The sequence below is a fragment of the Phyllosticta capitalensis genome (genome assembly GCF_038381095.1).
Source record: "Phyllosticta capitalensis strain CBS 128856 chromosome Unknown BKA78scaffold_6, whole genome shotgun sequence".
Lineage (NCBI taxonomy): Eukaryota > Fungi > Ascomycota > Dothideomycetes > Botryosphaeriales > Phyllostictaceae > Phyllosticta > Phyllosticta capitalensis.
The window spans coordinates 1,714,668-1,734,526 of record NW_027117444.1 but is presented as its reverse complement, the minus strand read 5'-3'; the positions used below and the strand labels follow the sequence as shown (position 1 = coordinate 1,734,526).

General features: G+C 56.0%; 9 protein-coding genes across 9 annotated transcripts; 4 read left to right on the top strand and 5 right to left on the bottom strand.

Annotated features, from left to right (window-relative positions):
* Positions 1–654: 654 nt before the first annotated feature.
* Positions 655–3,467, bottom strand: BKA78DRAFT_296587 (uncharacterized protein; the record flags this gene model as incomplete). The annotated part of the gene is made up of 3 exons (XM_066886638.1): positions 655–2,165; positions 2,213–3,048; positions 3,100–3,467. The coding sequence occupies 3 exons, from the start codon at positions 3,465–3,467 to the stop codon at positions 655–657; spliced, it is 2,715 nt and encodes a 904-aa protein (XP_066743588.1).
* A 270-nt stretch (positions 3,468–3,737) lies between these two features.
* BKA78DRAFT_153570 (uncharacterized protein) lies at positions 3,738–4,838 on the top strand. Its single transcript, XM_066882990.1, has one exon. The coding sequence runs from the start codon at positions 3,955–3,957 to the stop codon at positions 4,654–4,656; it is 702 nt and encodes a 233-aa protein (XP_066743587.1). The 5' UTR covers positions 3,738–3,954; the 3' UTR covers positions 4,657–4,838.
* Positions 4,577–5,443, top strand: BKA78DRAFT_153513 (uncharacterized protein). The gene is made up of 2 exons (XM_066882987.1): positions 4,577–4,738; positions 4,806–5,443. The coding sequence occupies exons 1-2, from the start codon at positions 4,694–4,696 to the stop codon at positions 5,178–5,180; spliced, it is 420 nt and encodes a 139-aa protein (XP_066743586.1). The 5' UTR covers positions 4,577–4,693; the 3' UTR covers positions 5,181–5,443.
* Positions 5,444–6,328, bottom strand: BKA78DRAFT_153514 (uncharacterized protein). The gene has a single exon (XM_066882988.1). The coding sequence runs from the start codon at positions 6,201–6,203 to the stop codon at positions 5,706–5,708; it is 498 nt and encodes a 165-aa protein (XP_066743585.1). The 5' UTR covers positions 6,204–6,328; the 3' UTR covers positions 5,444–5,705.
* BKA78DRAFT_153539 (uncharacterized protein) lies at positions 6,326–6,811 on the bottom strand. The gene has a single exon (XM_066882989.1). It carries the CDS (start codon positions 6,697–6,699, stop codon positions 6,448–6,450), a length of 252 nt encoding a protein of 83 aa, XP_066743584.1. The 5' UTR covers positions 6,700–6,811; the 3' UTR covers positions 6,326–6,447.
* A 1,195-nt stretch (positions 6,812–8,006) lies between these two features.
* On the top strand, positions 8,007–12,986 carry BKA78DRAFT_353780 (uncharacterized protein; the record flags this gene model as incomplete). Its single annotated transcript, XM_066891613.1, has 2 exons — positions 8,007–12,879; positions 12,940–12,986. 2 exons carry the CDS (start codon positions 8,007–8,009, stop codon positions 12,984–12,986), a joined length of 4,920 nt encoding a protein of 1,639 aa, XP_066743583.1.
* Positions 12,987–13,166: 180 nt separating this feature from the next.
* Positions 13,167–14,303, bottom strand: BKA78DRAFT_153484 (uncharacterized protein). Its single transcript, XM_066882986.1, has one exon. It carries the CDS (start codon positions 14,025–14,027, stop codon positions 13,434–13,436), a length of 594 nt encoding a protein of 197 aa, XP_066743582.1. The 5' UTR covers positions 14,028–14,303; the 3' UTR covers positions 13,167–13,433.
* Positions 14,304–14,580: 277 nt separating this feature from the next.
* On the bottom strand, positions 14,581–17,151 carry BKA78DRAFT_353779 (peptidase M24, structural domain-containing protein; the record flags this gene model as incomplete). Its single annotated transcript, XM_066891612.1, has 4 exons — positions 14,581–15,676; positions 15,728–16,753; positions 16,873–17,017; positions 17,076–17,151. 4 exons carry the CDS (start codon positions 17,149–17,151, stop codon positions 14,581–14,583), a joined length of 2,343 nt encoding a protein of 780 aa, XP_066743581.1.
* A 755-nt stretch (positions 17,152–17,906) lies between these two features.
* Positions 17,907–19,068, top strand: BKA78DRAFT_296583 (thaumatin family protein; the record flags this gene model as incomplete). Its single annotated transcript, XM_066886637.1, has 3 exons — positions 17,907–18,215; positions 18,262–18,796; positions 18,848–19,068. The coding sequence occupies 3 exons, from the start codon at positions 17,907–17,909 to the stop codon at positions 19,066–19,068; spliced, it is 1,065 nt and encodes a 354-aa protein (XP_066743580.1).
* Positions 19,069–19,859: the final 791 nt, after the last annotated feature.

The window sequence follows — 19,859 nt, the reverse complement described above, 5'->3', positions numbered from 1 at the left end:
GAGATGGGTAGGAGGGACTACCTTAGGGCCGTGTCGTGGAGTCGAGTCGAGTGGAGGAGGCGGCAAAGAGCAAGCGACCGAGGTCCTAGGATTGTGGATCAGTTTGATGGCGGGAGGATGGCAGGCGAGAGGGAGGCGTGCACGAGGGACACTGGAAGGGGGAGCGAAGGTAGGATGATGGGATGTGTGTGTGTTGAGCATTTATATGTACAGCTACATGGTCGAGGGGGGACGAGAGAGGCAAGTATCGAACGTCAAGTCATGATTGCAGAGTGGATAAAAAGCATCTTCACCCACACAAAGAAAGACACAGACTCGCGAGAAGTAGCGACTTTCAATTTTTTTTTGATTCATTCGCCATTGGTGTCTGTCTTCTAGCTCGACGACTGGCCTCGACTCATCCTCATGCTTGCCAAGCAAAGTCAATCAAGAAAACGACGACAAGGACAAAAGCGTCATCGCTTGCTTCACTCCGATCCCAGCTAGGAAGCGTAGCCAGCAATAAGTCGACAATGCTCTCGCCTGCGCCTGCTGAATAGACGACTGACAGTCCGCCCTTCATTCGAACAAGAATTACAATATACACCCATTTGCCTGTATCCACACACGACAGAGCAAACCACGGAGCCGAAAAGTACAAGGCAACCAGAAGAATCAGTCGCTTGTCTGTGCCAACTGAATGATGAGCCGACTCGCCACGTCCAAGAAGGGAAACGGGCTTGTCGCCCTCTTCTCGTCGCGGGCACGCCCCGCGCCGACGAGCTCGACCCTTTCTCTGACCGAGGGGGCCGGGGCAGCAGTCGCAGCATCGTCTCCCTCGTCGCCTCCCCGCATTGCCGCCACGCCGGGGCTGTTCTTGCCCGACATCGAAGGCAGGTCCTCGTCTGGGCCGAGGGCGCGCCACTGCTCGTTGCCGTCTTTCGACGAGACGCGGATTTCGCGGATGAGGTGATGCACGAGGCGCTCGTAGCCGGCGCACTTGAAGTCGACGAGGAAGAAGCCCACGTCAATGTTGTACAGCTGGATCGTGAGGTAAACGTAGCAGGCGTCGTCATCAGCGAGGATGTGGTGCTTGGGGTGGTTTCCAGCGGCGGCTGCGCCTGCTGACGATGGCGAGTGGTAGTCTGGGTGATCTCTGTTGCTCGAACTGCTATGCGGGACTGAGGTCGAGTGGCTGCTGTGTCCGTCGTCACCGTGGTGTTGCGACATGCCTGCGATGCTCGACGACCGACTTCGCATCTGAGAGCTTGGACGCTCATGGAGATCGATCCGCGACGAGTGCGAGGATGAAGGGTGGTGGGCGCCCGGTGGAAACATGCCTTCCTTCTTGAAGCGTGCGTTGATAACCCATGGGTCCTCTGGGATCGCGTAGCCCCAGTCATCCCATGGGCCATGATTGCGGCGTGCACGTCCACGCTCTCGCGATGTCGACTGTGAACCGTCCTTAGGGACTCCCTCCATCTCACCAGGACCGTCGAAGTCCGACTCGGACTCAACGATGCCACCTTCTTTGAGCCGCTGGGCTAGCGAGTCAGTCGATCCACCTCGGGAACCAGAGCTGCTACGGTCAGGACTGTCGTTGTGACCTCCGCCGGGCTTGCGGATCGTTGGGACTTCCCAATCTGCGCCCATGGCCTTCAATGCCTTGTAAATGGCGAGCATGGCTTCTGCCGGCTGATTTCTACTCCTAATACCGAATTGCCATTTTGTAGGCTTGGGCTTCTTGACCTTTTCTTTCTCGGGGATGGGCGTGAGGGCTTCTGGCTTCATCGAAGATTTTTCCGCATCTGCGCGTGGGCGGCTATGTGGTTTGAGGCGTCGCGCAGTAGTGGCCTGCTGTTTGGCTGACTGTTCCGTTGGAGACCCCAGGGATTCGTACTGCTGTTCGGGATGGCCTGGCTTGGGGTAGCCCTTCATGTAGGCCCGGTGGAAATCCGGCAGACTGCTTGGTAGGACTGCAATAGTACTGACAGGACTACGGTGGTCTTGAAGTTGTTGCTGGCTCGCGTTTGAGCCGTTTCTTGGCCGCTCGAGATCGTTGGTCTGAACTTTGGGGAGTGGTTGCCCAAGTTGCGCAGCCATGGGAGATGCCCCATGTCTGTGATCGTAGCTGGGAGGAGAGGTAGCCAAAAAGGGCTGCAAGCTTTTTTCCTGGGATAGTAAAGCTATCTACTGTCAGCCAATCTTCTTTCAGTAAACTTGTGAGACATACGGTTCGCCTTCATGATTTGGTTTTCTCGAACAATCAGGTACGCATCCTTGATGGCGCTCGGTTCGTCCTTGGCCAGCGCCTCCTGAACATCTTCTTTGGCATAACCCATTGTCTTGCCGAGCTTTCCAACGACGGTCTCGTGGAGCTGCTGAACCTGAGGAGCCGGACGAGTAGGTCCCAGCTTATCGGGGTCGATGGCCTTGTTTGGATCCACACCCGTATCGAAGAACTCCTCAGCGGGCAATTGCAGGTACGGCGCGAGATCTTTCTTGAACCAAGGGTCTTGTCGTATTTCGGCAATTGTGATTCGGTGCACCGGGTTGACCACAAGCATCTTCTTAATCAAACGGACGGCTCCGGAGGACAAGTAATTCGGGATCGTGTAGCTTCCTTGCGCAATCTTTTTGAAGAGCGAAGGAATGTAGTCGTCGTCGAACGGCAGTCTACCGACCAGCAAGACATACAAAATCACACCACAGCTCCACACGTCGACCTCGGGTCCGGCATAGAGTTTTCCGGATATCACCTCTGGAGCGGCATAATTGGGGCTTCCACAGCTAGTCTTGAGAAAGTTTCCATCTGTCATGATGTTGCTGAGACCGAAATCCGCAATCTTGACATTGAGGTTCTCGTCCAGGAGCAAATTCTCGGGCTTGAGATCGCGGTGGACAATTTTGTGGCGATGGCAATATTCAACCGCGCACACGATTTGCTGAAAGAACTTGCGAGCTTTGTCTTCGGACATTTTGCCATGGGCGACGATGTGGTCGAACAACTCGATCCCGGCGTATTCTAGAACCATGATAATCTCGCTCGGAGTGGTGATGACCGTGTAGCTACACGCCTGATCAGCTAAAGCCCACAAGCTCGTGTCCTCTGCGACTTACAGCTTGATGATGTGCGGATGTCTTAGGAGCTGGAGGTATTGGATTTCGCGCTCGATGCGACCAGCCATGTCCCTGGTGATCAACTTTTTGCGCGATATAATCTTCAGAGCCACCTTTTGGCCGCTGACGACATGCACAGCCAGCTTGACCTTTCCAAAGGAGCCCTCGCCCAAAGTCTTGACAAGCTGGTACTGGCCCAGGCGCTGGTTGACCTTTGTGATGGAGGCACTGTCTGTGCGCGCGGTGATGGTCGGGTTGGCTCTGACATCTTGCGGCGAATCGTGGGGTCTGACCGTGTTGGAGCTGCGGCGAGTGTTGGTGGTGGATATGGACAGCGAGAGGTCCTCGTCTTCGAAGGCGGACGACATGGCGAACGGGTGGAGAGAGCCAGGTGGGAGCCAGACGGCGGCTCAAGACCCTTTTCGCTCAGAGAAGCCAAGCGAGGAATCGGATGGGGACGACAAAACAGGACTGCAGACAGGATTAACAGAGGACCGGAGGCAGGCTGAGGCGGGGAAGCATACAAGAGGCGCGCGAACAAGGTTGTGCAGTCACAAGTCAGCCGGAGCCGGGACGCGCTCGTCTCTGGCCAGGGTACGGCGACGGCGACGGCGCGACGTGTTGGTTTGGGTCAGCGAGGTACGACGGATGACGCTGGCGCTTTTGGACAAGGCGACTGGACGAAGGGCGCAGAGAAGGCTCTGGATTCTGGAAGCGGCGAAGAGCGGTAGCGGAGGAGATCAGGCGAAGACGGCAGCCGTGGAACCTTCAGGGCACGAGGAGGGTTGGCGAGATGGAATTGGACAAGACAAAGACAAAAAGCAGTGAGGTACGCATAAGTTGAGAGGCAGGGCAATGACGTTGGAGCGCAGCAGCTCCTCGGCAGGGCAGGGCAGGGGACAGGGCGAGGCGAGAGAGGAAGAGAAGGGGATTAGGGGAAACGACGCGGGAGAGTGTGAGACTGTCGACGGGCGTGGAAGCCAAGAGAGGGAATGGAAGCGGCGGCGAAGATGGGGAAGAGTCGGGGTGGGAGGCGAGCTGGGGATGGTGTTGGTTTTGTGTGGGTGGAGGAGAGAGTCAAGACTCCTGGCCTGCGCGCTGAAGCTTGCTCTCTGGCTGCTTGCTTGCTTGCTGCTGGGTAGCGGGGCTGCGAAGTTGGAGATCGCCGTAGCCCCACGGCGCCAGACATCAGTTCATCAGCAAACGGGGCGCGCCAGGCCGAAAGCGACGGCAAACTTCTCCCACTTTCAAATTCTTCTCTTTCGTCTTCTCGCAACAGATCCTGCACCCTCTCAACACGGTTCGCTCTGTTCCTTGTGCCTACTTGGCCAGCGGAGCCTCCCCATGCACGGCCAGCCATGGCGTCACTTGCTCTGGGGGATCATCGCCAGCCCAGGCGTCGAATTGCTTGCTTGTCATTATTATCACCAAGTCGCATACACGCGACATGTGAAGATCGAAAAAAGTGCCGCCACCGCCGAGTCCAAGTCATTGGCCAACGGTTCTCACGACTCAGAGAACAACACCGCGCTCGCCATCTTAGTGCCACGACTTTGAGGCTCGGGCGGATGCAGGTTCAAGCGGCCTAGGGTACATGTATTGTACATGTTTCACTCTCGCTGGCCTCTTTTCCTCGAGGGTCCATAGTTGCCCGCATCTAATTCCGCTCATCGGCCACCAAATCCGGTTGACGCATCCCGCTACAGGAAATAATGGCCGCCGTTATGCATCCCGCCGGCCCGTACCAAAACCTTTGCTGGGAACCCGGTACATGTGCCTTTGATCCTGTCCCGAATCCCGACTGCTCCATCAACAAAGCCATATACCGGTGCACAACCTACCGAGTGCTTCTCGTCAATACTTTTCAAACTAGGAAAGTTCTAGCCTCTTCTACGGTCAGATGCTCCCTGCTTGCCCAACTTCATCGCATATGCCGTAAATTTTGGCTTTGGGCGTCGACTTCGACCTTTTCATTGCTTTCAACGTCCAGAGGGAACTTGTTGGGACCACCGTCATCACTGTGTTGTTCTACCCGAGTACTACACCTCAACAAAGAACTGTCAAGGGCTCACGCTTACTGACCACGGCTTGTCCACCTTGTGAAGCACAATCTCAGACCACCTCGGCCTCCAGTCGTTTGTTTGGTTCTCCTCTCTGCTGGCTTGCCATTGACCCAAAGTTCCGACTTGTACGCCACAGCAAAGCAAAGGTAAAGGCGATAAGGAGACTCAAAGCCAGGAGGGGCATCCGCCTGTCGCATTACGCCGTGGCGCATACTTGGACATGCCGAATTGTTGACGACCCTCGACCAGTCGGGCACGTTGCATCGTGAGGCGCTTTTCTCAAAACCAAGAGGTGGCGCGCATCTCGCATGTCTTGTACGCTTCGGCTCTGTGCGCCAGGTGGCGGCGGCATATTTTCCTTGCGACGCCTTGCCTTGTGCCTGGCATGCTCACATCGAGTCTACATCAAGGGGAGTCGAACGTTGCAAGATCAGTGGACACCAGAAAAGACGCCAAGTGCTGCGCCGCCACAGCCCAGATTCGGCCGACGGCAACGGCGCGCTCTACCGTACCGTGCCAAAAGACTTGGGGGTCGTGGCAGGGTCAACGTTGAAGGATGGCGCAAAAGCCGGTGAGGGCGCCCGCGATGACGAACGTCTGCTTCCACCACTCGACGCCTCCTGCCTGTTGCCATTGAGACCAGACGCCACGCCCGTGACGAGGCCGCCAAAGTCGCCGGTGGATTTTGCGCCACAACGGCAGCAGGTCGCTCAAAGTGAGGCTTTCTCTGGTCGGCTTGTCTTGGGACGCGCGGTGACGGTAAGAGACATGTGAGTGTTGATAACGAAGCAAGACAAGAAGAGGAAGAGCATGGCGATGAATCGGGAAATGCGTAAACACGGTTGCAGACCACTGGGATGAAGATAAAGTGTACAAGCCGTCGAGATGACTGATGTACTTCGGCCTCGCACAGCAAACAGTCGATTGCCGACGGGGCTCGTTTGTCGACTCGGGCTTGCACAAGTACTCTGTGCCCCTATATATCGTGGCCAGCCTAAAGCCAGAGGACTCCAACGCCCCACATACACCTGTATGCATCATGAGTTGTGTGTGCCTGCAGCATGGGCTAGTCTGTTTGCTTGCACAGCAGGATGCAAGACTTGTACACTTTCATCCAGATTAATCAATGCCAGGGACAGGCACAGGCACAGGCACCCGCAAACGCGGCGGGTAGGGTTTGGATGGAGAGAGGGAGTGGGTCCTCTGCGCGGGAGGTGGGTGGCTGGTGTTGCACGAGGTTGACCAAGGAGGGACACGATCTGTGGCTCTTTCCCCGTCGCTGCAGCTAAAAATGGTGCAAAAAATAACGAGGGTAGTCGACGAGGAAAAGAGAGACAAGGGCATGGACATGGATGAAAAAGCGCTGGTGGATGGGACATGTTCTGGGTGGTCGGGTAGACGGTGCGGAAACTTGTTTCAGGGTAAAAATACACCACCACTTATTCACGCGTTGGACGTGTGGCGAAGTTGGCTGGTGAATGTGCTGCAGCGCAGAGTGACGACGAGGTGCAGGCAGCGCAGGACGCCAGAGCGACATGCGGTTAGAATAGACTTTTGATGGCTTTGAGGGAAAACTCTTGGTGTATCAAGGCCGGGATTTTGATGTTGCCAGAGGTCGACATGGAACCTGGAGATACCAAGACGTATATGTATCTCTCGTCTTGGAGTGTCACTGGCCCATTGCGCCAAAGACGATGGAGTCTTGGGAAGACGCGTCTCGGACACGACGACGGACAGCAGATATAGGTACGGTTCTTGGGTTACACGTCGAGTGAGAGAAAATGGAAAAGCTCCGGCGGCGGGCGGATGCGATGCGATGCGCTGCGATGCAATGCGAGGAAAGCGGTAGGAGGACAGGCAGAATAGAATGGCATAGCGGCGGCGAATATACGTTGCAGACTGACAGGCGCAGAAACACCAATGGGCGGTTGCGGGCGCAAGAGCGGGAAAACGCCACGGTAACGGCGCATATGCATTTGATCGTTTTGCGCGGGTGCCGCTGAAAGTGGTCCAATTGGTAGAGGTGAAGAGTGTGCGTTGGCGGTGCTGATGCAGTGTCCGAGTAGTGGGTGGGGGCCTCTGCCTAGGTGTGGGATTCGCGCAACGAGGCCTCTGCCCGATCCGAGCGTGCGGGAGACCACCGTTGCTCCAGTCGTCGCGCGTTGCTGCTGGTGATGATCGTCATCCACCCTCTGCTGCCTCCCAGCCTCTCTCCAACCTCTTCTCTAAACCGCCTCTTCAAGGAACACCTGTCTTCTGCTACGACCTCTACCCTTGCCGCCAGTGAGCAGCAAGAAAAAAAAAAAAAAAGTCACATTCTGTCAGGCCGCCACACTCCTGAGCCGCACCTCTACCAAGTCTGCCGCTCACCGCGATTAGCCTGCGACTGCGACGCCGACTGCGCCTTGCCAGCGTCTTCCCAGTCCTGAAGCTCTCTCCTCACCTAGCGACCGACTCGCGCCCGCATGTCGCACTCGTCCTCTGTGCTACGACTCCAGCTGAAGTGACACACGCCTGTCCCGAAGCCTTCAGCTGTCCAAACGCCCTCCTACTCACCTCTCTCCTCCTCAAGTCACTCGCTCACTTTGCGACTCCATTGCTGGACGCTGCGCTGTCCGCCCAATTGGAGCGACCTAGTCTTTGGCTGGTCCCAGAACCCAGACTGAGAACCCCCGTCCATCCTGTTGAAACCCCCGGGATCCAAAGCGAAACCACCGCCGGACCCTCACTACTCGCTACTCCCGCCGACCCAACTTCCGGTTCTGCTCTTGCCGCCGGCCTGCTGCTGTTCATGATTTGACGCTCGCCCAACCGTTTCCATCTCCACGTTGCTCATCATCGACAATGGGTGTAGACACGCAGAGACCGCCCCCGCTGCCTGCGCCCACCGAGAGCTCCGCCTTGGAGGACAGCAGTCGCGCCGACGACCTGGCCACTGACATCTCCCGCCGCACCGACCGCTCCCACTACTCGATCCCGGATGACGGCACTCCAGTGACCATTGCCACCAAGGAAAAGGGCCTCCATCATCGTCACCAGTCCCAGACGTCGCTCTTGATAGAGTACTTTGAAGCTGGCAAGACCGGCGACAAGGTGCACTCTCGACCAAGTGTGCGCGTCAGAGTGACACCTTCGTCCAAGCATCGCAAATCCAAAAATTCCGACCATGTCGACATCACACACACCGACAAGGACCGAAAACCTGCATACACTCGACGTGTGGTGCTGCCTGCCGGAGCCAAGCCTTCGGAAGGCAAAGCCACCGATACGAGCGAGCTCTCATACTCCTCCGAGTCCAGCGTCAGTGGAAGACCTCCTGTCGAGGTTGAGGTCATGAATAATGTCAGCGACTTGTCGCGCTCCGATTTGTCCCAGGGTCGCTACGTCCCTGCGCCGTCTGACATATCCTCAATGCCTCCAGACAGCTTGTTGGATGCACCAGCTCTTACCGCCGCTGCCGCTGGTCTGGCAGCGAGTCAACACCTCAAGGCTCCCGAGCGACGGAGGAGCCGCAGCTTGAGCAGAGAGCGTATCATGACCCAAAAGATTATGGAAAAGCTCAAGGACCAGCCCGAGTCGAGCAGCAAGAGCAAGCATAGACGTGAAAAGAGCACCACCAGTGAAAAGTCGAAAGATGAAAAATCCCGGCGCAGAGCATCGCGCTCTCGACGGGAAGAGGCACTCATCAGCGGGACTACCGAGTCCAGCCTTCTTGCGTCGGATGTGAGCCGCAGATCGGCAGACACCCACTCTGTCCGGTCCGGCGTCTCGACAACATCGTCCATCAACAACCCCAAGCTCCTGGCTACAGTTGAAGATGCCATCAAGCGACTAATTTTGCCCGAGATCAATGCGCTCAAGGAAAATCAGAACCGCGTCAACCAACCCGCTTCCTCAACCACTACTAGTGAAAGGCGTGTCTCCAAGTCCACCAGTGCTCCAGATGTCAAGGTCGTGTCAGGCGATGAACGGAGCTCTCTTTTGTCGGGTGAGTCTGTCTCTACAAAGGGCAAGAAGACTCGACGATCGAGCCGGTCAGGATCCGAGAGGAGCTACGACCGCCATTCCGAGGATACCGTTAGAGCTGATGACAGGTCTCACCGCCGGAAGAGCAGAGAGAGGCACCGTGTCAGGGATGCTGCTCTGATTGGTGGTGCGGCAGCTGGTCTCACAGCCGCTGCGTTGAGACATCACGACTCCCACACTAGCATGGACAAGAAGGAAAGAAGAAAAAGAAGGAGTCGGCGAGAGAGCCAGGCTACCAGCATGTCTGAGAGCATCGAGGACGAGGAAGAGGTGGTTGAGCAATCTGTACCGCCGTTGCCCATGGCCAGTGAATTTCAGAGCTCTGAAGTCACTCGCGCCTCGCTCTTGTCAGAGAATACCGTGGGACCTCATTCGGTTTCATCGAGGGGCGCCACACCGGTCAAGGAAGTTTCTCGCGGAACTCCCCGCCCAGTTGTATCGCCTGGTACTCGTAGTCCGGCAAGAACACCCGCCGACCTTCGAAAGGACACGAGCAGCTTCGGCTCTCTCATTGACCACGCATTTCAGACATCCCAGGGTGAACATGGCCTCCCACCGGGCGCCCAACCAACTGCTCTTGCTGCTGCTGGCGCAGCTACTGCGGCCATGGCTTCTTCGAGTAAGGGAAAGGAGCGTGACGGATCCGTCACTCCCACCCGGGACTTTTACAGCAGTCAACGCCACGAAGAGACCAAAGAAAACCAGACGCCGCGGTCTCGACCGATGAGCGCTGCCTCTAGCCGTGGCATGGACAGGAAATTGTCAGAGCTTTCGCTCGACTCGGCATCAAACTCGCCCAGCACAAACGCTGCTCGCTCGCGCAAGCGTCCTCGAGGGACGTTTGAAAGCAAAGCCAAGTCGTTTGACGCGCCGCAACGCGAAGATGCGGACGAGTTCTTTGAGCATGAGCACGAGGAGAACGATGCACTCCGCGCCGAGATGGAAGAGAAGCGCTTGACGGGCTACACTGATGACAGCCTGAAGAGTCCGAAAGGCCTGTCCGATGAACATCGCCAATCAACCTACACTGACGCCAGCCGGGAATCCATCGAGCAAAATATTCAGCATGTTGGCGAAAAGGCCGGCTACGTGTACACACCGGCAGCTGTCGAATCGGCCGTCGCCTCGCTTGTAGATCCGTCGACGGTCAGCGTACGATCTTCTCTGCGCAACTCTCAAATCGAATCCGGACACTCTGGAGAGTCCTTTGAGCAGCGCCGCCTCGCAAATGAAAACGTCTTCGTCGGCCAACAGGAGAATCCCAGTGGAGAGCGTTGGGGTGCCCTTCGGGACCGTGCTAGGAACCTGGCCCAAGCGCATGCCCGCGATCTCTCTCCTCAGCAAAGTGAAGATAGTTCGCTGCGTTCAGAGCAGGAAATTGAAATGACGGCCAATGCTATGCCGCTGGGAGAGCCGATGCCCGAGATTGGCCATGGTCTTGATGACGAATCCGACGTCACAACCAACCCCTCGGAAATTCAGGGCCCGGCCCGTACCCCTGACCGCTGGCCTTATGAGCCCACTCCCCCCATGTCGACCAAGGGTCAGCGTGTTGGAGAGGCTGCTGCGCTGGGTGGTGCAGCTGCCATTGCTGGAGTCGCCGCCGCCCACTTGCTGCGGGATGACCACGGCAGTCCTGGTGCCGAAGACCGCCAATTCCAGCCCACTGTCGAGGACGAGTATGACGAGCACCAACGAGAGCAGTATCCCGATGAGAATGACAGCTTCCATCGTCAGCACATGACCCCCACCAGTCCTGGTCACTGGAAGGATGAAGGATACATCTCGGCGGCCCAGCCTGGATACACACCTGAGCCTCACCGGGACAGATCCCAGTCATTTGACGACGGCATGCCAGACTTTACTGGAGGTCTTGACGACGATCCGTTCGTCACTGGGGGCAAGTCTGGACATGCCCGCAACTTTAGCGGCAACTCTCACGGCATGTCGTCCCCTCTGTACGACAGCGCCACCGGCAAAGGTTTGGACCGCATCCAGTCCAAGGACATTGTAGCTCTCATGGACCACCTCACTGTCCGTGACGCCCAAAGGAACGCCCGTGACACTGAGATTCTGGTCACTTTGGTTCGTAGCGCCGCTGAGATGCGTAACTCCTTTGAGGAGATGAAGAAGTTCATCGCGGAGCAAGATCAGATGATCATGAGCAACACTGATAGGGATGCCGACATGACCGTTCAGCGGATTTTGAATGGCCAGCCTCCGTCTCGCAGCGTGGGCCGCAATTCCAGCGACGACCCGGATGACATGCAGGCCAAGCGCAAGAATATCTTCAAGCGCGCCTTGCGCGGCTTGAGTATGAAGAACACGAATGACCTCAGCAAGATTGAGGACATGCTCATGCAGCTCCTTGACGACGTTGAAGGGCTCAAGGAGTCGACAACTTTTGCCCCACCTCCCAAGTCGCAAGACAGCCGAGGGCAGAGCATTGGTTCCTACGAACACCTCAGAGCCAATGACCCCGGTTACGAGCCAGAAGGTCGTGCCGGCACTGCGTCGACGCCGAACCAGTCTGGGAGCTTCTCCAACCCTTCTTCGTCTCGCCAGCTTGGCCGACACTCTGGATACGATGGTCGCCGGGGTTCTGAGCATCGCGTCAGCACGGTGCTCGAGGGTGACGAGGAGCTCGAGGAGAACCCGCCTGATGTTCTCGGACAAGACTATGACAATGAGCGACTGCTCACCCCGACCCAAGAAGCGAAGCGCAGCACTTCGATCCCGCAGGCCACGCCGCCTCAGCTCCAGGAAAGCTTCCCCACCACCCAGAGCCCTGACACGCCCAAGACCAAGTCGAAGCATCGGTCAACAGGCTCATCTTCCCTCTTTGGTCCTTTGAAGATTTCGCGCTGGTCGAGAACGACAGCCTCGACAGACAAGGACAGTGGACGCAGCAAAAAGAACAAGCCCTACTCGAATGACTCGCGCTCTGGTTCCAACGTCAATCTCACCCACTACGATGAATACATGGTACATGCGGATGACAGTCTTCCCTCGCAGACTTCGCTCCAGCGCGGTTTTGCTTACGAACAAGGCCGGTCGCCTTCGCCATTGATCCCAGAGCACGAAGAGGAAAATCCCAAGTACCATGCTCATCGCAACTCGTTGAACCTCGAGCACCCGCAGCCGCGCCCAGGGCCGACTCATCGCCATCAGACGTACCTTGAATCCAAGGCCGTGGATTTTGACGACCCGCAGTCTCCGGACTTTGACCAATGGGGTTCTGCACCAAGCCTGTCGCTTAACCGTAACCGCCTGAGCAGCAACACTGGCCACATGTCGCCTCTGTCCGACGGCGGCTACTCGAACCACTCGGCTTCGGAGCAAGTCAACAACAACCGCCACAAGGACGACGGTCCCCTCGTCCCGCAGGAGCAGCAGAACTTGCGCGCCAGCCTGCCCTTCGGTGCAAAGCCCATGCACAGCAGCCCGCTCGGCAACGGCCAGTACCTCGCGCCCCTCGCTCCCATCGAAGAGGTGCGCTACAGCCTGGAGACGGAGCGACGTAGCATGACTCCATCTTCGCCAGCGCCCGCCTCGCGCAGCGGATCTGGGCGCAAGCTCAACGGCCCACGACCCATGGGATCGCGGAGCCCGCGGCCGCTTGAGCACTCGGAGACGGTGGTTCGAAGGAAGCCGGTTGGTGACGCTCGAAGCCAGCAGAGTTTGAGTCCAAGTAGGTTTTCTCCGTCTTGAATGCTTATAAATGTATTGGTGCTGACGCAGATTCAAACAGTCTCGTACCGCTCCTCGCTTGACAGCTTTGAGCGCGACACCTTTTAAGCCCTCCCCGCCTTTTTTCCAATGATACCCCTGACTGATGCCGCCGACACTTTCTACTATCTCGAGTTGTGCTTGCTTGCTGCTCTACCCGCCCTTCTCACATTCCCCCTCACGAAGTTTCTGCTGCTCACGCTTCCCTCCTTCTTCTCCTCTCCTCATGCCTGTCTGGCTGCTGAAGGCTCTTACCACACCTTCTAATGCGGGGTCTGGTGTTGCCTGGGCTTTGCTCAAAATACCACGCAGAGGAAAAGGGGGAAGAAGGCCTCTCTTCTTCACGACTTTTCTACACTTTAATACATTACTCAATGTTAATCACCCTTTTTTCCCTCTCTTCTCTTTATCACTCTCCATTTCTACCTCTTGTGGCTTATCTCCATGTCTCCTGATGCTATGCTGCTCCCTTGCCCTCCCCCCCTTTTCCTGTCTCCCTGTCTCTCTGTTTGCTCTTCATTGTTTCTCTTTCCTCCCCTCCCCCCTTCCCTGTCGAACGGTCACGATGTCATGATGGATGCGGTGCGGTGCGGTGTGGATGCGGATGCGGAGCTGGGCATGGAGTCGACTGACGCACGGTCGATGACGGCGATGGCGCTGCATGGACTGCGACATGCGGGGGCAGCAGCAGCTGCTGCGCATGTTGCGAATGTCGCGGAAGGAGGGGATGAACGGATAGATGCGATTGTCTTGGATGAGTGAATGGCTGGGATGATGGCCGGATGCATGGCCGGATGCATGGCCGTTTGGCTCGGTGGTGGTTGGCTGTGGAGCAGATGGACGAAATGGACGAAATGGACGAAACGGCGGCCGCCGCATCGACTGGTCGATTGGTAGGCCGATGGACGATGGACGATGTGGTTTGATAGTGAGAGTGGGAGTGAGAGAGTGTGAGCGAGTGGCGGAGAAAAATGCATGGATTTCTTCTTCTTTTGACTTTGCTCCTGTGCGTGATGCGATGCGATGCCTTCCATCCTCGTGCTCCGTCTGTGTGTAGAGGGGAGGGGTCGTGTGTCCATTCCATGTGACTCCTCGAGTCGAGGGGGTCATTCGGATATAGGGGAAGTGGAGGGAGGAGGAGGTCTGGAAGGAGGCGGACACGGACACGAGTGATTGTGGTGGTTCGCTGGGTATATGGCCCCGAGTGATGGTGAACGGGCGGATGGATGGTAGGGTAGTAGTAGTAGGTCTATGGGCGAGACAGACACTAACTAGTGCTGCGGCACTTCGTTTCTCCTGTCGAGAGAGCAGCACCGTTGTCGTGGACTATGAAGATAGTCTAATCTCTTTCATACGAAACGTACGTACATACGTGAAGTGTAGAGAAGGACAGAAATTCGCTCCGCGTGTCTACCGTTCCTGCGTGATTCAAATCCGACCTTCCCTCTTCTGACTGGATTCTGACTGAACCTTTTTTTCCAATTTGCTGGCCTGGCCTGGCCAGGGAGGTGAATCAAGCACATAAACTCCACACAAAAACGGCACTCCAAGAAACGCTCTCAAGAGTCTTCAGAAATATAACGATAATGACAGAAAGATGCATCCTTCTAGCGTCGACTGCCGAGACTCGCAATCACACGTCGCCAAAATTGGCCGAAAAGACCTACTTCTGCTTGTATGCGTCCAGTCCGGGCAGCCTACTCAGATCGACGACGAGCCCTTTCGAAGGCGGCCGCTTCGCCACGCTCCCGTTGTTGATGTATTCGAGCCACCATGCCGAGTACGGGTCCATCTTGACCTCGTTTCCATTCGCATCAAAATGGCGTGCAACGTCTTGTTCCTGTGGTTCTGCTTCTTCTTTGTCCTTCTGTACGTCGATCGGATTGGGACCTTGAAGTGCTTGGTGTGACAAAGCAGCTTCATTGGGGGTTTCCTCCTTCACAACCTCTTGTACTTGGTCCTTTTGACGTTTCGGGAGGGTCATGAACTTTCTGGCCAAGTCCATCCGCTCGGGGCGGGCCGCTCCTCGTGGTGGTTTGGCGAAGGGAGGTGCGAAGGCTTGCAATTGACGCCACGCCGCCCTCTCGGCTTCTCGGGCCTCGTTCAAGCGAAGCAATGCCTGCCTCTCAACTTCTTTGGCCGCAATCACGTCGGCGTGGAGTTGCTGACTAGGCTGAGGAAGGGTGGAAGGGACGGGGCAATGCCTCGCTGGTGCGCCCTGTTTTTCAGCGCTTGCGCCTTGGTGGCTGGCGGGAACGACTCCATCGCGAAGCTTGTTGGGACGCATAGGGCCGCTCCTAGGGCGGTCGTATCGCAAGGAGCGGGAATTGAGAGCTCGGAGAGCATCTCGAGCAATTGGGCGTTCGGGCCTGGATGGAGGTGCATCGCGAGCTGACGAAGGGCGAAGGTCTGTCCCGGGTGGGAAAGAGTACATTGATCCTGGTTCAATCGAGTAAATGTCCCGTATTTGATCCCTGAGTGAGGAAATTGCCTCTGGTACAGTTCCATTGTTTTGTGGGCGACGTGGTGTGTCGTTGGTGTTGGCATGATGCTTGATGGAATCCTGGATAATCTTGAGGGCCTCTTCGCCCTTGGGTGCGGTAGTGAGATTTTCATGGCCGTTATCTGTCACCAGAATATCGTCTTCGATGCGGACGCCACCAACCGGGAAATAGCGCTCGACGACGGTCATGTTGATGTACTTGGCGTGGACAGGATTCGGAAGGTAAAGAGTACGGAGCGCGAACGCGGAGAAGTAACTAATAATCTATCAGCATCACATGTGGTATAATCGACAGGGACCATCATACATTCCAGGCTCAATAGTCACAACCATGCCCTCCTCAAGCCCGCAGGACATGGGATGGAATGGCGGAGGATTAGGGTTGGGGCCGCAAAGATCGGTATTTAATGACTTCCTACCGCAGGGTGTCATGGGGAGGTTGATGATGTCGTGGACGTCAAGGCCGACGTGGTGACCGAGGCCATGTGGGAAGAAAGCCATGGAAGTTTTGGCCTGGAAAATTTCCTCAAGGTTTCCGTGGTGTAAAATGCCTAGTTTGAGCAACCCCCAGATAGCCACTCGATGCGCCAGATTCTGCAAATCAATGAAGCGTACTCCTGGTTTGATGGCATTAATGCAAGCTGTTTGCATCGATTGGACCAGGTTGTAGATATCTTTTGCCTCTTTGGAAGGCCAGTCCCCTTTGAGTGGAAAGGTTCTTGTAACATCGCTGGCATAGCAATCCCACTCCGCTCCTGCATCAAGGCACATGAGTTCGCGTGATCCAAAGTCCTGGTTATTCTCGACGTAGTGCAAGGTAGCTGCATTCCCTCCTGAAGCCGCGATGATTTCGTAGGCTTGGTGCTTGGCATCCTCGGCTACACACGTATCCAGAAAGATGGCTTCAACCTGGGCTTCGTTGCTGAACTGGGCAATATTCTTGAGGACATTGGTGTGAGCTTTGGCGCTGATGTTGTTGGCTCTTCTGATGAGCTTAATTTCATGGGGATCCTTCCGCAGCCGCGCAACGTCCATTGCTTTCTTCAAGTCGGTGGAATTCACACGCGGGGACTTGTCAAAATCTTTGCGTGTGCCTTGGTCCGGGTGAAGGATGTAGACCTCTCCGTCTTTGCAATGGTCTAGCCATGAATCGACATGTTGAACGACAACATCCGCGTAGTCGACGTGGTCAACATCGTACTTGTCCAATGCCTCTGCTGGATTGGATCCTCGACCGTTCCAGATGACTTCTTTTGGACTGACCCGAGGCACGTAGAGTGCGAGTAAATCATAGCCAATGTCGTAGATCAAGTGGCAATCGGCCTCGTCAACGCTAGAGCTCGGTTATTAGATAGTTCATCCACAAGTACAATCAACCACGTGACAGGCCTAACAATAGCAAGTTTATCACGACAAGACATGAGAAGCGATCCAAGCACAGATGAAGCTCACCCAGAGAGATAGTAGAAGAAACGGCGTTGCCGAAATGGAATTGTTTGATCGCTGTCCTCGAGGTAGGTGGTAGGAGCACCAGGAAGATAGATGAGGCCTTTGTCGACCCCAAGAATAGAAGCAACCCGCTTGGCATGCTGCTTTGCTGGACGTCCGACGCTGTCAGCGGCCAACAAACGAGCTAGGATGATGAGAGCACCAACCTGGGTATTTGTCCAGCGAGATTGGGCTTTCGACGTTGATGCGAAGGGTGCTCATGGCATTGCTCAGCGAGGCCATGGTTGATAGCCTGATACAGGCAACAGCTGGCTCCTGGACGTCACCCAACGAGAGATGAAAGATCACTTCGGAAGTTGAGCGCTCCCGAGGTATACAATGACTACCACGTCAGATGGTAAGCAATGCAAGTCAATTGGCGGTCGTTTGGTTGTTGAATAAAGGGCGGTGGTGGTGGTAGTTGGATGTAGGTCAGCGGGGTGCCAGCCAAACAGGGTATAGCTCCTCGGGGCGTTGCATCGGCTAGCTGGGCCAAGCTGTGGTACGTCATCCACCAGCCATGCGACTCTCTGCGTCTCGCCAGCCGCCAGTCCATCGCGATTGCCCATCCACCCAGAATCTTGAATCGCCATGTCCTGCGCAGCTTGAGGCTGGTCCCTCTACTTGCGCCCTCCATTTCTTCCAACCCTCTCACCGCTCTATATCCACTACATTTTACCTCCCTCCACGCACCTCTTAGTCCTGACGCTTGCTTATCGCTCCGTTACCGCCAACCTTTCCTGAACCGTGCGTCGCGACAGACCTTGCCGGTGCATCTCCGCTCTGCATATTCTCAGCCTCGTCCCTTGGTCCAGAACTCCAGTCTGCTCCAGCAGTACTCTGCGAGCGAGCTCAGCTTGTCCACAGCAGTTCCAATGGCCTCCATCTCCCGGAAGCATGCAGAGAACACCCGCCGCCAAAAGAGACGACGCGGCAATCTCTTGCGCCGTGTCGTGCTCGCGTTTGCGCAATTGCCTTCTGCCACCGCCCTCCACCACATGAAGCAAAAGGCTCCCGAGTTGTCCAAGGCTGTCGTTAGGCAGAACACTCCTTTGATCATCACGAACCAATGTGCCGACACAATCTATGCCGCCGTCAACACCCAGTCAGGTCAAGGACCATCGAAGACGGGATTCAAGCTCGATGCTGGAGGAACTCTCAACCAGACTGTTTCGGAGGACTGGCAAGGACGAGTATGGGGCAGAACAAATTGCAGCTTCAACGCTGCGGGCACAGGGCCTGCAAATGGAGGCGCAACGGCTTGTGGAACTGGGGACTGCAACGGCAAAGTAGCCTGTGACGTATCTGTACGCGTCTGGACTGCAACTTCATTGGACAAAGCTGATTTTGTAGGGACTCAATCCAGTCACATTGGCTGAGTTCACATTGGACGCTGGCGACGGTCAGACCTACTACGACATATCCCTCGTGGACGGTTACAATTTACCACTGGCCATTGTCATGCACGCTCTCGGAAATTCGACTCTCGAAAAAATCCCGCCAAACCTCTGCAATCCGTCGTGCGAGGGCACACCCGGTCAACTCGCACCGGAGACATTCAATCCGTACAATGGTGGACAACAGGTCTTTCTTGGCACGAACAGTTCCTATCCTCTCGCGTTTGATACCAAGGTCTCGAATGGCCAAGTATCCAACTGGTGTCCGTGGAACCTTCTCGTCAGTCCACCTTCAAAGCCAGGAGACGGGGTATACCCTTATCCCGATGACAATATCAAGAGGCCAGCCTTTAGCCCTTGCCTTTCTGCTTGCGCGAAATGGAACAAGGCTGCGGATTGTTGCACAGGCAACTATAATTCTCCTGGGGCATGCTCCCCAAGTGATTATTCCAAGGCCGCCAAGAAAGTCTGTCCAGACGCGTATAGCTACGGTAAGCTCTCGGAACCTTGAGAAATTGGCAGAAGTACTGACGAGAATGCAGCCTTTGACGATCAAACCTCAACATTCATCATTCCGTCTGGAGCAGGGTTCGAAGTGGTGTTCTGCCCCGGTGGTCGTTCAACCAACATCCTCTCCGCTAATGCCGCCGAGTTGAACCAATTGACTTCGTCCGGCCACATGTCAGGCAGCGCCAACAACCACCTGCTTGGTCTGTTGATTGCCATGACTTTGAACGCCTTGTTATTTATTTTCGCCTTCTAATTGGATATTTAGGAAAAGCCTTGCGGGACAGGAACGACGAGCTCAAGATCTAAACAAGTAATGAAGCGGCGTCGGCAGAAAGATGTTAATAGGCGGAGGAGGGCCTGGCGCCTGAGTTGGTCATTCGGCGAGGATGGCACGAGCTATGCATAAGAGATACCCACACAGTATTGATGAGGCTTTGGCGTTATTCTGCTAGACAGTTATATTCCTCCTAGCAATCTGACTTTCGGAGTTGTGGTTCCGCCACGCCATGAGTTTCATGTGGGAGCTGAGTCTGGTGGTGAGACGAAGTGGGCTCGTGATGGTGAATGGCGTCACGGTTGGGGGCTGTCGGAGGCACAGCAGCTGGAGGAACCTGAGACGGCCCACAGAAAAAAGATGTCTGCAGGTGGGATATATGCTGTGTAACTGGTATCTGGCATAACCACGGGTCGGACAGGAAAATTCCCGTATCGGCAGTTGACCGAGTGCACGCCACGCGGGAAGGTGGATGCCGTCGGCCACGCAAAAGGTAAATGGAGACCAGGCACCGCGGGTCGCGGTCAAGGAGCAGCCAATCGAGGAATGTCAAAGGATTGATGGGCGGCTCGTCGGCAGGACAGAAACGTTAAGCGGGCCCGGCCCTTAGCTCACCCCGGAAATCGAGCGGCCGCCATCCCTCATTCGACACGGACGCCATCACCGTCCACGATCCCAGCTCACAACGGTCTGCTTGGCGTCTTGTCGGTTTGCACTCGTCGATGTCGTTTTCAGGGTCTACCCACTCGGTAATTGGATGCGCCAGCAGA